The sequence below is a fragment of the Pleurodeles waltl genome, chromosome 3_1, assembly GCF_031143425.1.
Source record: "Pleurodeles waltl isolate 20211129_DDA chromosome 3_1, aPleWal1.hap1.20221129, whole genome shotgun sequence".
In the NCBI taxonomy this organism is placed as follows: domain Eukaryota; kingdom Metazoa; phylum Chordata; class Amphibia; order Caudata; family Salamandridae; genus Pleurodeles; species Pleurodeles waltl.
The window spans coordinates 1,687,959,944-1,687,977,293 of NC_090440.1; the positions used below are offsets into that span (position 1 = coordinate 1,687,959,944).

A 17,350-nucleotide genomic window follows, 5' to 3' on the forward strand; every position below is an offset into this window, starting at 1 on the left:
TGTCACCTTTGTTGTCTGACCTGCCATATACTTCCTCAGGGACATTCAATGTTCTGTATGGTGATATGAGCTGTTACAAGTACAGTAGATGTAATGTCTGATTAACTTGCTGTGGCGTTTCACACAATGCAGTTACTAATGTAGCATATCTGCATTTGTCTTCACAGCAGCTAACATGACTCCAGACCAGGTCCGTGAATTTCAGCGTCGGGCCATGAGATACCAGCACATCCTGCTGGTGGAGTCGGGGTTCCGGAGGATGGCCCGGCGATATCGCCATGAACGTGCCTCCGGGGCATGGCGAGCCTTCCCACAGGGTGGGCCTACTTTGCCCACCACAGCCACCACAGAAACAACCACCAATCAGAGCCAGGTGGCCCCACCCACAGCTGCCACTCTTGATCCAACATCTGCTGGACTTCCTGGCCCCAGCATTGCCACCAGTGCAGGACAGCCCACACAGACCTCCTCCACCTGCACCCAGACTGCCACTGCTCCAGCTGTTGACCGTGCAGCCTTCAATAGACTTGAAGATAAGATGGACAAAGTGCTGCGCAAGGTGAGCCACCTGAGCCGGGATGTGCGGCACATTAAACGGCGGGTCAAGGATATAAAGAGGACCCTCCGGAGGGCCAACCTCTGAACAGTTGATTTGATGGACATGATACCCTCCCCTCCCTCCTCTTTCCTTGTTCTTATAGTTAGTGGGCTTAGGGGGCTTAGTGTTAGGTTAGTATAGGCTGTTAGTTTAGTTAGTGTTAGTGGGTGTGGGGTGGGGGGTCTTGCTTGTTTCTTTTTTGACTTATTACATGTGTGGGTGGGTGGGTGTAAGGCTATGTTGGGGTTCTTGTGTGTAAAAAAAAAAAGAACAACTTTTAAAAAAAAATACCAAAAAAATATATATTTGTTTAGGATAGTATAGTTTGTGTTTAGGTTAGTATGTGTTGTCCTCAATGTGTCCCGTCTCATAAGGGGGGTGGGGGATAGATGTTTAGAACATTTCGTTACATGTGATTAGTAAGTGTAGCTTAGGTTAGTTAGGGACAGTTGTGGGTAATGAGTAGTCAGGGTAGATCAGGGTAGGTAACATTTTTCCTCATCTATGGTTATCTTTTAATAAATATTTGGTTACCCCTTAATAGTATGTGTTGAATGGTACTTGATCGTGGGTTTGGATTCAGTGTACATCAATTTTGTACTATAACATCTGTGTCCTATGCTGCAAACAAATCCTAACTGAGCTGTACGATTGGCAGCTACCCCCGGGGCTACCTTGCAAAGTGTCTACCCTTTGTTGCAACCACCAATCACAGTTAATATGGTTCCCAATGTGTTTCTGTTGGTAAGTGTGTTTTCAAAGTCACTAACAGTGCTTCCAGACTTGATATTGGGGAAACAGTTTTAGGTCTGACTGCAGTGTGATGATCATGCACACCCTTATAAGATGAGTTCTCATTGGCAATCTTGTATTCTTGTCTTCATGACCCTCATACATCATTTGTGACACAGTTCGGCATTATTACCTATTTGTATGTTAACTCAGACACCTTCTTTGTGCAGTTTTTTTTGTTGTATTTACTTAGATTAGTGTGGCATGTTTATTGTGTTATTTTTGCATGTTGACAACATTTAGCGGGCACTATTTGATGACTTAGTTATCCCCTGAGGAAGCATTCTTCTGTCCTACACAGCATGGTGGTGTATGGTTTCCCACTTCATCAGATTTGTCCCTCATGATGGGCAGAGTATGATGCAATCATGGGCACTGTGCAGAATTCTCTGACTACATATTATCAGGACGGTTGTATTGACAAGCTACGTAATTTGACAGTAGGCACATTTCAGTTATCTACTGCACAGTTGATATGTCACATTACCCAGAGACAGATTTGTTGTGTTGTGTAAGTGCTATTTATTGAAAAGTGATGAAGTGCTATATGTACATTGTCCATGATTGTGAGTCCATTATAGTGATATCTTCCATTGTGATCCAACACAAGGGTTTACCTAAATGCTTTTGTCATGCTTGGGTTGCTGTTTCAGACAGTGCAGAGGGACAGACTTAGCCAATGAGTAGGAGAGAGACAATCACTGGGCTGGGTGACAAGATATACAGTGGTTAGCAGAACAGTGCTTGAGTACAGTTGTTGTAAGACTGTCATGTTTCAAAACGCAGGACTTTGGTAATAGTTGGCCATGTGGCAGGGACTAGTGCTTTCGGGTACTTTTCCTTGTGAATGTGATCTGTTCCATGTCTTCTTCTTCTGATGTGTGTGTTACTTGCTTTGTCCTTGTTGTTGTTGGTTGTGAAGGGGCAACACACACCTCAGTGTTAGAAGATGTGGAGTCAGACATCCCGGTCGCTGCTCCCTGTGAAGGTCTTAAGGGCAGTACTGCTGCAAGGAGGGCCTGCTGGTTCTTGAGAATAGCAGCCACATCACGATGGTAGGCAGCCAGGTCGGCCCTGAGGGGTTCAATGTTGCATTCGTGCACACGTTGACAGGATTGCTGTTGTAGGTGTTGGGTCAACTGTATTACAGCTGTGCTGATTTCCTTCTGGGTTTTCTGCAGTTCCTGCAAGATAGATGTTAGGGCTTGCATAGCTGCTGCCTGATCTGCAAATGACATCATGCACGAACGCACACCCTCAAGGCTGGCTGCCATATTTTGCATCCCCACCCGCACCTCCTTGGCCAGCTCCCGCTGTACTCCAACTCCAGTTCTCTCAAAACTGGTGCCAGTGTCGTCTGAGTCCTCAGCTGTATTGGAGCTGGCAGGTCTTACAATTGGGGTGGTGGGTGGTTCCTCTGCAATGGCTGCTTGTTCTGTGCTCCTCCTTGTGACTGAAGGTGAGGTCTGGAGGGTTTCAAGGACCTTTTGGATAGTCTCCTGGGGAATGTTTATTGGCTCGTCATCTATGTCATCAGGGAAATCTGGGACAGGCATTTCGGCAGGAGATCCATCTTCCTCTGCAATGAAACAGGGTACAATTAGTGTGTCTGTGTTGTGGCAATTTTGATGTGACGTGCCTGCCTTTTGATGAATTCACTTTGTGATCTTGTTTTGTGTTAATATCTGCAGTCCTTCAGATGGGCATTGTTTCAGGCCTATGGCCCACCTGTGTGTCACATGTATGTTATTGAGTTATTAGACTTGTCAGCCTCATCACCTCTTGGTGTTGATTTTAGCCAAATAGAGAATTGCCACCTTCTTTTCCTACTCGACCCTCCGTGTACATTCATTCTCATGGTGAGACCTTTCACTGGCTGTGGGTGTTCTGATGGCCCTGGCAGCACACTTAACAATCTGGACCTGCCCCAATCCCTGATCGTTCACATCGACTTAAATGTAATTGACATGTTGCATATCCTATGCATGGCAATGTTATGATCCAATATGGATGTTGACTTTGTTAATGTGTCCTGCTGATTTTGGGTAATGTGTGTTACATTGGATTGCCCTGATAGTCGTATCAGTGTCCTATTTCATCCTCTGACTGTGCAGGTGTATTTCAGTGACCAGTTACATGTGTCCCCTCCTCAATGCTGTTGTTTGAGCAGTATGACATTTGGGATGTTGCCTTGTTACCCAGGCACAGGATGGACCCTGACATATGCAGCATGGGTGTGTCCTTAGTGCTGTGTAGCTCCTATTGTTGTTTACTTTGGCTGATGTTTGTGACAACTATGGGCATTGACATTTGAGAGTAGTGGGGCCTTTGTCTTGTTTCTGGGGATTGTTGCAGTTGTCATCCTCACCCCCTAATTTAGGTGTGTATGATCCATGGGGAGGTTACTGCCATTGGCTACTTGAGCTACACACAGATCAGAGGTGGTAGTGGCAACTGTTGTCGCAGTTACATTACAGTTGTCGGTTTGGCTAGAGGTTTGCTAATAGGGCCCTAGTTAATGTAGGAGGTATGTTGGCTGACGAGTGCCAGGATGTAAGTTTGACGTAGTGGCCTTCCCTCCTGGTGTGGCTTTCCCTTTGCTCCATCGTTGGCATGACAGCATGCCCCCATGGGACTGTTGTTGGTGTAGTGTAATGTTGTGCCCCAGCTTCTGTCTGTGCAGGCCATGCCCCAATGCCATGCCCCTTTACCCATGCCACTCCATGTATATGTTGACTTCCATGCATTTTGTGGTCGGTATCCCCCCCGCTTGCAGTTAACATTTGTGAATTTGAATTCCTCATGCGACTTACCCTGCATGTGCGTTGTCTCCTGGTAGTCTGCGCTGTCCTGTCCTTGAATCCCTGTGACGATCTCCTCAGGGATGACGGCTGCGACCATCTCCACCAGGGCCTCCTGGTGTGCTGGACTCCACCCTCCAGTCTGCAGTGCTGCCTTCCTGTTCCTGTTCCTATCCATCCTATGCATCTTTTCCTTGGTCCTGCGTTTGCAGTCATGCCAGCGTTTCTTGCACTCGATGACTGTTCTGCGTACTTCAGCCACACTGTTAATCTTGTCGACAATTTGTTGCCATATGGCCTCTCTCCTACTGATTGGCAACTTTGATGTGACAAACAGTTGGTGCTTCTTAAAGGTATCCTGGTTCTTGTGTGGGTCCTCCTGGCTGGTTCCTGGTCTGCTGTCATCTTCCTGGGGTCTGTAGTGGTGTCTGTGATCCATTTTGGCTCTCCTCTGGTGATATGGCTGTGTTCGCTGTGTTTTTTGATGCTATTGCGTAAAAAGAAAGCAGCGCATATCCGGTTTGCGGTGTCGTAAATCGACCCACAGTCATTTCCGCCGCGTTAACGTCGTTTCCTTTACGACTTGACGCCGCGGTGTGCGTCAGAAATAATGACTCCCACCTGTTGTTTGCGCCGCCGTGTGTCAAAGTATAAATATGTCGCCCGCACGGTGCACCAAAATGGCGTTAGCCGGCGATAATATTTTAAAAGTATAAATATGGGCCTAAAAATCTATTTATTAAGATCATAAGACATTTTATATGTAGCATTCCAAAGTCCCAAACTGCTCAAAAATGCAGAGCAGGCAGTCTACCCTCCCCCGTCTTTCTGCTCTTAAGAACACTCGACTTTCAAACGCTTTTGGTCTCTGACAGATGTTACATCAGCAGATGTTGGAAGGTGCTGGATTCAGTTAGCATTCAGCGCCTTACCCGTTCCTCCACACCACAACTTAGGGGGAAATATTGACTCCAACTGGCACAATGGGGAACTCTGGGAGGGAAACGGGGATCGGCAGTGGAAAAAGATGCGAACCGTTTGCTCTTCGCAGCTCCCCTCTAAGCCAACTAACTTTTGTGCACATTGTTCTGTACTAAGTAATAACTATAGGAAATGACCGCGGGGAATTCAGACAGACGGTGACTTTTCTTCCCCCTCCAGATGTTCTGTAAAATACAATTTCTGGAGCCGGGGATCGGACGACCAGGAGACCAGCTGAGAGGGGGAAGGAAGAGGGCGGGTGGAGGGCGTGAGCTACCCTCACACATGTTTCCAATCCTTCCAGGCGGCTGGGGTCAATTGCTGTGCTTCATACAGGTCCCATCTCAGGGACTCCAGAGGCGCGCGCTCTGGCTAATGACTTCCAGGGTTTGACCTTCTCCCCATGAAAACCATATCAAGGTCAGAGGGCTTGCAAAGAAGGTCGCAACCCTTGGCCACATTCCATTCAAGGGCAACCACACCTTCAAAGGTACCCACTGGAAACATGGCGTGTTGTGACATGTAACGCTGTATTTTACAGCTGACTGGAGGCAAACGGCTTCAGCGGCGTCCAGAAGTGGCAAATACGTGGACTGTATGAGTCCAACAGAAATAAAAACAAGTGCATTTGTACTGGCTACAAAACTTCAGATTTAAATAGGCAACTTCAGACACTAATAATTAGTGAAAACAATGCAGGAAGCCCAAGGGATTATCATACCTGGTTCCTTTCACTTGGACAATGATAACATCCAAACAGTGAAAGTAGGAGTCTGTCAAATATCAGAACTACCGAATGCTTCAGCCAGCAGTCAGACTGCCATGAGATTCCTGACCTCCTTAGACTTACTGGAGTGGTTGCAACACCCTGACACTAATGCCTCACCTCCCACTTTACAATACAACCAGTGCTTGAAAATTAAAGTGCAGGTACTCTGTGCCAGAGTACCTGCTTAGTTCCCAGAAGTGCCGGTACTCTCCAATTAAAAGTATTCCGTTTTTCTTGAGATGTGCCGGTACTCTCCCTCTCAAAAGAAAAAAGTGCCAGTACTCAGTACCGGACAGTACCGGCCCACATAAAGCACTGAATAAAACATAGTGACATTTTTAGTCCCATTAGCAGCCGGAGACAAAACACAACACAGTGGCACTGCTCACACCCTCAGAAAACAAAGTCACAACACCAAGACACTACAAATCCCTTCAGAACCAACCCCTTCAACACCATTATCGTGCTGCCCCTCCAAAACCTAAAGGTACAATGGCATCACAGTACTGCTGCCTCTGAACTAATGGAAATACTACCTTACCACTTGTACCGCCTCTCCTCCGAACCTGCAAACGTAAAACTCACACTGCTGTTTGACTCAGAACCAACACCGCATTGTCATACTTCCTCTCCCTCAGAAGCTTACACAGTGGTAACATGACGTGTTGTGACATGTAACGCACCAATCCCATGTGGACTAGGAGTAGGGCTAGAACTCTCAGCACTTCCCTTATAATAAGCCACAGGTAAACATTCAACTGTAATCATTCTCAAAAGATACCCCTTACATAGCCTAGATATGGCATGTAGTTCAGGTAACGCAGTGTCCAAACCAGGACCTCCCAAAAACATGTAGCTGGTTATTAGTGTCCAAATGATGCATGCCAAAAAGACAATCCACATACACACAACACAGATTAGACTCTTTCTTATGGGCTGATAGAGTACCCATGCGTTTCTCGAAAAAAGCTGTCACTTGTTCTACTACAAGTAGGTTTGACACCACCAGATTTCTTTCTATACTACTGGGCAAGCAAATTACATTCAATTCAATTTCTTTTGGCACCAGAGAAATGTACAGACTCTAAATTCAGATATTAGACTTCCTTCATCTCTCCCTCATATGTAGTGGGGTATTTAACTAAATTTACCTAATTAAATTATTTTTAAAATAAAACAAAAATCCATAGGGGACAGTGTGAACATGTGGTGGAATATACAAGTTTATTGACATTTTCACAGATAAATCAATACACTTCACTATGGACCAATCTACTATTGCCTTCAGAATGGAATAGGCGGACTCAAAAAATTGGGCCTGCTTAGGTGTTTTAAAAGACTTGCTCGACACACCAGGTACTCTTAAATCATTTGATGATTGGGCTACAATGACAGATACACAGAAGACCGTTCTACTCTAGTCAAATTAAGGCAGTATTCAGGTAAGAAGTAATACACCAGAATAATACAGACAGAAGCATTTTCAAATCTGCCCTGGGACACGCCCACCAAATGATGCAGACCACCAAACATACCCCTCTGGTAGACTGTATCAAAGACAGCACCAACAGAAGCAAAGAAATCTTCACCATTGTGAAGGATTTCACCTCACCTGCGGCTGCCACCAACTCCATCATCCCCTCACAAGACCTCTGCAACAATCTCACCCAAGTCTTTATCAACAAAACCATCACCATTTACAGCAATATCAGCCCACAGCCGGACCCAACAGCCCTCAACAAATACCTCCCGATCTTATCCAAAGAATCAACACTAACCACATGGCTCTTCATCACCCTAGAAGAAACCACCGCTACCATGAAGTTCATCCACTCAGGGGCCCCATTTGATCCTTGTCTCCACTAGGCCTACCCCAAAGGACTGAAATCCATCAGTGCTATGCTCATGCCCATACTCAATGCTTCCATCTCTTGCGCGACCTTCTAAGATGCTTGGAAACACCCAAATTTCCCCCTATTTCTGAAGAAACCCCCAGCAGACCCTTCAACGCTCGCTAACTACAGATCAATTTCCTTTCTATCATTCCTTGCCAAGGACTTAGAGTAAACCATCAACAGACACCTAACTGAATACCTCAATGACCAACAACTCCTCAACACCAGGTGGTATAGTTTCAGACCCAACCACAACATGGAACTCCCCTCATTGCCCCCACAAATAACATCTGTATGACCTTGGACAAAGGAGACAAAGTGGCCCTTATCCTCTTGGGCCTCTCTGCAACATTTGACATGGTCTTCCACTCCATCCTCATCCATTGCCTACACAACATTGGAATTCAATGACACTCAGATGGATCCGTTCCTTCCTGACTGGAAGGACTCAGTCAGTGTGCCTTGCACCGTACACCTCAGACACCAGTGACCACATCTGCGGAGTTATGCAAGGATCCTCCCTGAGCCGAACCCTCTTCAACTCATACATGATCCCTTTAGCCAGTATCATCCACTCTTACGACATCAGCATCCTCTTATATGGGATGACATGCAACTCATTCTCTCCCTTATTGAAACAATGCCCAGTACCCTGGTGAAGTGCCTGAGAGACTGAAATCAGCCACTGGATGAAGACCAACTGTCTGAAGCTGAACACCGACAAGAACAAAATCATGATCTTTGGTAAGAGCATGTCACAGTGGGACATGTCCTTGTGTCCAACACAGCTAGGACTAACAACCATTCCCATCACCAACACCTAGAACCTCAGGATCGTCATTGATAGCAAACTCAATAGGTCAATGCTGTCACCTTCCTATGCTTCAGTACCCTGAAGATGCTGAGAAAGATTTTAAAATGGCTCCAAATCAGCACCCAGAAAACCGTCACGCACGCCCAGGTCACAAGCAGGCACGATTTTATTCTATGCTGGGGGTCAACAAAAAACTCACCAGAAGAATGCAGACCATTCAGAACTTGGGGGACAGATTCAGTCTCAAGGTCCGCTGACCCCCCATACACAAACAAGCTCAATTCAGATGCCTTAACCCCACTTTCAAAGCACTATATAACACTGACTGGACATATCTCAACAAACACATATGCTTTCAGAAATCTTCCAGACACCTGCACTTCTTCAGACTCCTAATTGCACACATCCAATTCACATAGAAAACCAGATCCAGTGGCCAAGCCCTCTCCTACATTGCTTCTAAGGCATGGAACGACCTGCCACTACACATAAGAGCCTCCTCCTTCCTTCTTAAATTCTGCAAGTAGCTGAAGATGTGGCTTTTCGAGTGGTCCCACTAGGCCCTAGGATTGGAGAGGCTCACACCTGCTCAGAGCCAGAGAACCCTCCCAGGTGATAGTACTCTCTGCAGATCTGAATTACGTAACATAACAGTGAGCTACAAAAACTTTAACACCCTTTTATCCCACCAATTCATGCCCATAAATATTAGATGAAACAAGTGTCCCGATTTTATCAGAAATTACAAGAATTAAGTCCACCCTGAAATCATGACTGACAATCAATTTATTCACCAGGTAGGAGAGGGAGAGCATCAAAACCACTGGTATCATGTGGAATTGAGCAATAACACTAAATCTCCCGACGTTCATCACCATCATGTACACAAAACAATACTTTATGACATTTCACCATTCTGACATCATTCTTGCTAAATAAGATACTTGGACGGACCAAAAATCAATGCCCAAAATGCAACTCTCAAGAAGCTGATAATCTTCATATCTTTATTTATGTCCTTACATTGACGTGCTCTGGCAGGAAGCATCTAAATTTGTAAAAATACCTAGACACAATTTCGGATTTAAATAATACTTTATCATTTTTTGCTCTTAATATCACTATTTACTGAGAAGAGAACTACATACATCAATCATGGCTGTAACAATGATACTTAAGCTTGCAGCTAAGGAAACTGAAAATCCCATGATTCACCCAACTTAAGAAATGGTGTAAAAGAATAAGAACAGTTGAATGTAAGTCATTGAAAGTGGCTACATTTCAAATAGCAGTCTTGTAGGAAATCTTGGAAAGATTGAATGCTCTCTCTCATCTCTTTGTAGTGCCCCCTTCCTACACTTCCATTTGTTATTGTTTCCCTCATTTCTCCACTTGCAACAATAATTGTTTTGCAAGTGTGTTACTTTCTTCTGAGGTCAGGGGTTGCAATGATAGCATTAAGAGGCGCAGGAGGAAAGCCATGCAATGCCTAAATGATATCCTTGGATAGCGTACCTCAGAGGAGAAAGAGGATGAGGAATTTGAAGAGGCACTAGGGCAGAGTTGGGTTGTACCTTAAGAAACTACTTTGCCTATGTTATACAAATTTTGGAGAAGCATTCAGTCTTGCAGAGTTAGAGGCATGCAGGTTTATTGATGAGGAGAAGTGCAGGTTCACAAATGAGAAGATTGCGAGGGACTAGGAATTGCAACTGGCTTCTCTTGTCCTAGTGGCACAAAGGTTTCCATGGCTGCAAAGGAGACAAAGAAAGGTCAGGCTTTAGTGAGAAAAGGGCAGCAGTGGTCAATGAGAACATGTATTAGGCATCTAAGAAGAAGAAAGCAGCTGAAGCCATAGGAGATATAAGAATTATGAGAAGTATAAGGCAGCATCTTGCAGTGAAGGAAAGAAGATTTGCGTCAAAGTAGTGAAATGCATTTCTGACTCATGAGAGCATCCAGAGCAAGACTGACTTTAGGTTCATGAAGGTATCAGAGTCCAGTGAAGATGGTGACCATACAAGAGGTCACTCACACTATAGTTTTAGTAGAGATGCTGTGCCTAGCTATGTGGTGAGAGATGATGTAGATAAGTGGTTTATTGCTTATGGCATTGCCCTAAAATTCACAAAGGAGAAAAGGAGACTTGAAGGGCAGCCTGTGAAAGCATATATCCAGTGTAGGTATGCCATCATCAATGTGAAGAAATCAACGCATGACCAGTATTATCACACAAAGACAGCTCTCATTTGCAAGTTTGGTCTCATGCCTGAGAGCTATCAGAGGAGTTAAGAAAGAGGCACCACAAAGGAGTCATAGCAGTCTTGAGAGGATTTTGTGGATGTGTCTTTGAAGGTAATAGAATATTGAGCAAAGAGCAACAAAGTAAGTGACTAGAATGGGCTGTATCATTTCTACTAGTACACATGTTGAGTCAATGCTTTTGAAAGCTATACCAGGGCCTGATAAATTATAAGTGTGCTGATCTCGAGGAGCTTGGGAAAGGGGATAGCCTCTGGCCCGGCACCAAAGTTTTGATGGGGGCTGTGTGTCCATGCTGGGACTCCTGGGTTGCCAGGCAAGTGTTCAGTCTCAGGGCACAGACTCTGAGTTATGACTAGTCTCTTAGAGTGGATGGAGTGTGTCTGTAGCTTGAGGTAGTAGCCCCCACTCTCAAGGCACTAAGTGGTTTAAAAGGCCTCAGGGAGGTTCTGTAGCCTGCAGCTTAGGAACAGGAGTTTACCAAGGGGAAAAAATGTGAGGAGCTGTCTGCATTGACCTTCTTGGTGACCTTCATGGCCTCTTGTGTGTGCCCAGCGGTGAGAAAGGACTCGGACTCGCAGGGTCTGTGTCTGGCTCCGTACTGGAGGGCTGGGCACTGGGTTGTGTTCTTCCTCAAGGGCTGAGTGTACTGGAAGGTCTGGGACAGTGTCAGATAGGCCCCAGTAACCTACAGGCATGCATGAGCAAGTCCAGAGGCCGGAAATAAGACCTAACCAAGGCACTGGACTTGAGCATTCACCTATGAGTGGATAACGAATGTCCTGGTGAAGTAAACTGAGAGTTGTCAATAATCTATGTTTGATGGTTGCCCCATGGTCAGACCTGACCACAGGTTTGGGGCAGAGCTATGCCACAGGAGACAAAATGGGCCACATAACCTGATTGTTCATTGAAGTAATGTTTGCATCCTAGGATGCATCTATGACTAGGGTACAGTTAGTCCTTTTACAGATGGGCAGGAGTGTTCCCCATTGGTAGGTTTAATAGCTAGGGCAGATCATGATAGAGGTTTAGATATAGGTCCAGATGGGCACAGTACAGACAAGTGCCACTATGAAAAGATCAAATTGGAGTGTGTAGGAAATCCACCTTTTATGAGTGTTAATACCAGATTTTTTGTTGTTTTCTGGAACCTATTCTTGCTGTAATAGGACTGTGCACTTGGAAATTCCCGTCCAATGCTGCAGTGCATGTGTTATTACCTAAAATAGTACTGTAAAATTGTTTTCATCCAATTGTGCATTTAACTTTCCAGAAAGGCCGTTGTAGGTTGTCACAGAAATTGCACCTGTGGTATGGAATTAAAAGTAATATGTGTGGTGCGGTGTGTATTTACATTTCCCTAATCAATGACAAAAATGTATGGATGCTTAATATATAAAAATGTGAGATCCAAATGCGGGGTGTAGTATCCCTTCACAATGGGCAATTACCCAGAGCTATTTTTACTGAAAAGATAGAGCTGCATTTGCCATGAACTGGCCTCGCTTCAAATAAAATGTAATTCAATATTGCCATATGGGAGAATAATAGAGAGCTGATTTAAAGTTATTTTTAATTAGATTCCAAACTTTAATTTAGTGCTGAAGATATACTTCAGTGTGAAAGCAACTTTGAGATAATTTACCTTTGAGCCCTCTCCAGAAACACAATACACATCCTTGACTGGGTGCTACCATTATTGCTCCCAGAGAACAATATCTTGGTCTCCGGAACCAGAAAGGCAGAGGTGAGAAAAACTAGTGGTGATTCAACAGGGATTAGCCATTTGGGAGTGCTATTCCCTAATCCCACCAACCAAGACAAACACCTGAATGAATGGAAAACACACACTGAAGAAGACACCATTGCGATCATGAAAGCAGTGAACTCAGGGGCCCCAATTGACCCATGCTCCTACCGCATCTACAACATGAAAGGACCAGTAATCAGCAACACCCTCATCCAAATCATCAACACCTCCATCAAATCCAGCACCTTCCCAGAAGACTGGAAACATGTAGCAGTGAGCACCCACTTAAAAAAAAACAGCTGACCCCTGCAAGCTGAGCAACTTCTGACCCATCTCTCTGCTCCCATACCCAGCCAAAGTAATGGAGAAGGCCATCAACAAACAACTCACCAGCCACCTCAAACTCCATGAGTTACTGGACCACACTCACTCAGGATTCTGGAGCAACCACAGTACAGAAATGGCACCCACTGTGGCCACAGACATCAGCATCAAACTGGACCATGGAGAAATCGCTGCCCTCCTGCTACTCTACTTCTACCCTGCCTTCAATACAGTCTCCCACCACACCTTTGCCAGAAGACTGAACGGCAGAGCCATCCAAGGACCTGCCCCCCCCTCCCCAATTGGATAAGCTCTTTCCTCACAGGAAGAACAAAGTGAATCAGACTATCACCAACTCAATGGAATCCAAGAATCTGATCTACGTAGTCCCCCAGGGCTCATCGCTTAGCCCAGCCCTGTTCAACATCTACATGGTACCACTCACCAACATCAGCAGATTACAAGGCACCTCCATCATATCCTACACTAATGACACCAAACTGGTCCTTTTTCTGACTGACAAATCCACCACCACCAGAACCAACTTCTTCACCTGCATTATCAATGTAGCAGACTGGATGAGATCTAACGTCCTGAAACACAACTCCAACAAGGTGGAAGTACTGATCTTTGGGAACAAGAACTCTCTTTGGGACTCCACCTGGTGGCCATCAGAGCTCGGACCCACAACCACAGCAACAGACAATGCTAGAAACTTGGGAATCATTCTGGGAAACAAGCTCAATATGACAGCATAAGTCAGTGCAGTCAGCTCCTCCTGCTTGCATATTATCTGCATGCACTACAAGACCTTCAAATGACAATCCTTGAACACTTGACGTAGCATCACGCAAGACATCATCACAATCAGATTAGACTGTGGCAATGCACTTAATGCCGGGATGTCCAACCATTTCCTCCAATGACTTGAGACCATCCAGAATGCCGCAGCAAGACTCATCTTTGACCTTCCACGATGCACCCACAGCTCACCACACATCAGAGAGCTTCTCTGGCTCCTCATCCACAAACACAGTCAATTCAAACTTCTCCTGAACACATACACAGTACAGCACAACATCAGACCAACATACCTGAACAAACCACTTCACTTTCACCAACCCAGCAGACACCTATGCTCAGCCTCACTCTCACTCACACATACACCGCCATTGACAAAAGCAGAACAGGAGATTGAGTGCTCTCCTACATCACACCCAAGACCTGGAACAAACACCCTAAACACATCAGGGCCTCCTCCTCACTTCTTGAATTCCAAAAAAAGCTGAAGACCTGGCTCTGAAGAACTCTGCATGGCAGACATCCAATAACTTCATTATACGCTTATATGCCTGCTCCATCACCTGGATACCCTCATGGGTGATTAGATGCATTATAGAAATCCACATAACCTAATATAACATACATAACATAACTTAACATAACTCGGGACAGGATTAAAATTCAAAGGCATTCCTATCAGTATTTCCTTGAATTTGGAGATGTCCAGTGGGGCTGGCAGGAACTGCTGCCATTCATTCATTCCCAAGGCCAAACGAGATTTTCTGGTTCCAACCGAGTAGAAGGAAAAAACAGTTCTGGCCCAACAGAGTGGAGGTCACCTCATCTAAAAAGAGGACATGCAAGGGGAAGTACCAGAACTGCTCCAGGTAGAGACTAGAGAGATGCATCTTGTTTTTTGGGCTCATAGTATGATCTTGAGTAAACCAAGAGAGGAAGTTCTGGGAAAGGAGCTGGAAAATGTGCACATAAAGGACAGACCCTGCAGGAGCCCTGATGTGGGAGAGCACTAGTGCCTCAAAGCCTGGGCTGAGGACTGCAGGAGATACCAGGAGAACTGTTTTCCATCAGTTGGTAAAATTGACATTTTTTAATTTCTAACACCTCAGGAGGACAGGAGCAAAGTCCTGAGGCTTGACATTAGCAGGAAAGAAAATCAGATTTGTCCTTTTCAGAACTTTTCACATTGCTGAAATATCATTCAAGGAGCCATCATGCTAAAGTTATATGGCCACATGGAACTTTGACTGGCTACAGCTTCCAAACTTTCAATCTTGCCCAGCTGGTGGATTTTGAGAACCTAAGTTGCTCAAGCACCTGGATACCCTCTTGTGTACTTTACAAATCAACATAACATTACAGACATTGTTATTAACTTTGAAGGTAAAACCTTGCAATGAGGTAAGATGTTACATCCACCTCAGTGCTGAAGCAACTTCAGTAGTTACAAAATCCAGCCTTTTCCCACTTGAAGCCTTTGGGGCCAAAATCAACAGCTTCTGTAAGAGCTTGGCAAAGATGTATAGGACTTCGAGCCACCCTTCAGCCTCATCCTCCTGGAACCCTTTAAGCTCCAATAAGTAGAATAAGGGTGTGATTTAAATATTGGCAGACAGAGAACTCTATCACAACCGCTGGGGGGCCATAGTGAGACGATAGAGGAGACTGAGGCGGTCATTCCAACCGCGGCGGGCGGCAGTAGCCTCCCGCCTGGCGGGAACCGCCGAATGACCGCACCGCGGTCAAAAGGCCGCCCGCCGGCCCAGCGGGAAAGACCCAGCAACGATGAAGCCGGCTCCGAATGGAGCCGGCGGAGTTGCTGGGGTGCGACGGGTGCAGTGGCACCCGTCGCGATTTTCAGTGTCTGCAAAGCAGACACTGAAAATCATTATGGGGCCCTGTTAGGGGGCCCCTGCACTGCCCATGCCAGTGGCATGGGCAGTGCAGGGGCCCCCAGGGGCCCCACGACACCTGTTCCCGCCATCCTGTTCTTGGCGGTAAAAACCGCCAGGAACGGGATGGTGGGAAGGGGGTCGGAATCCCCATGGCGGCGCTGCAAACAGCGCCGCCATGGAGGATTTCCTGGGCCAGGGGAAAACGGGCGGGAAACCGCCGGTTCCCCTTTTCTGACCGCGGCTTTACCGTCGCGGTCAGAATGGCCCAGGAAGCACCGCCAGCCTGTTGGCGGTGCTTCCGCGGTCGTTGGCCCTGGCGGTCGGTGACCGCCAGGGTCAGAATGACCCCCTGAGTGTGGAGGCGACTACTTGGTCTATGCCATTATCAAACGCCTCCAAAGGCCTACAGAGTAAGGGCTGTCAGATGTTTGGCTATATGTCCGCCCTCCTAATTTAAATGGGCAGACCTACAGCCAGTTTTTAATGCCTGTCACTGCCAGGAAAAACTTGGTGTTAGGGCACATTGAAAAGTGCTTTCTCCCATGGCAATGGAGAGCACTGTATTTTTTTTATTTTCAAAAACAAAATCCCACTGTTTGTGCCAAGGCTACCACGGGTTCAACATATATTCTCTAAGTAGTGTGTTTTAACTTTGTCAGTATGTGTCTACTAAGATGGCAATGGTACTCCTTCCCAAATAACACACTTTTGGACACTGGTGAGACCATTCAGTTTTTAATAGCTAAGCAATTAAAATGCCATTCCAGATTTAAAGACACACATTTCTTTTGGATTTTTAAGTTGCAAAAAGTAATTTGATAAATTTTTGATTGTCATATTTTTGATTTTTTCATTTTTTATCAAATGATTGAACCTTCATTTTTGTAAACATTGGACTTGGATCTGTCTTTCCTGCCCAGTCTTACCTTTGAGGAAATAAAGGTCATGTGCAAGGAGATATGGCTGAACTTGAGTAATAAATACATGTTTCAGGATTATGAGAGCAACTTTGGGGTCTGGGAAGAGGCCTATTAAAGTAAGGTTTAGGAATGTTTGCATATTTTTTGTTTTACTTTACAATTGTTGGTATTGCTGTTACTCAACCAAAATGTCTCTTGGGAATTGCCTGGTAACTGTGTAACAGCTAGTAGGTTTGGTTCAGAGATTTTCTTCAAGTTTTAGCCTAAACAAGATGTGTTGATTAAGTTGGTAAGGTACCAGCTTCCAAAATCTATAACCTACTTTCTGAGATTACTGTTATGAACTCCTTGGACCAGAAAAATGCCATTCAATTGGTTTAATTACTTATCTGTTTGCATCTTATGAATTTCCTGGCTGTAGCACTGCATAATCTATCATCCAGGCCATGGAAGCTCTTGACTTTGATTAACCTGTCTCTAGACCTGGTCATTAGTCTGGGCACACCCTTGGTGTCTTCTCTTGCAATCTCCTAACCTTTATTGTACAGCCATTCTCACTACTCTGGAGGGACCATTATGCTATCCGTATATCCATCAAGACACCTCAGTACCTTCATCCAGCCCTAGAAAAAAAAACATGTTACTCTAGTCATGGAAGGTATCATGAATAATACAGTTGCATCTCCTGAGAAAATCACTTCAAAGTACCTGCATTCAGGATCCTTAAACAATGGCCCTATGAGGC

At 45.3% G+C, this 17,350-nt stretch overlaps 1 protein-coding gene across 1 annotated transcript; it reads right to left on the reverse strand.

Moving 5' to 3' along the window:
* Positions 1–1,736: 1,736 nt before the first annotated feature.
* Positions 1,737–4,998, reverse strand: LOC138283402 (myb-related transcription factor, partner of profilin-like). The gene is made up of 2 exons (XM_069221370.1): positions 4,204–4,998; positions 1,737–2,969 (listed from the first exon to the last, which is right to left on the reverse strand). The coding sequence occupies exons 1-2, from the start codon at positions 4,628–4,630 to the stop codon at positions 2,209–2,211; spliced, it is 1,188 nt and encodes a 395-aa protein (XP_069077471.1). The 5' UTR covers positions 4,631–4,998; the 3' UTR covers positions 1,737–2,208.
* Positions 4,999–17,350: the final 12,352 nt, after the last annotated feature.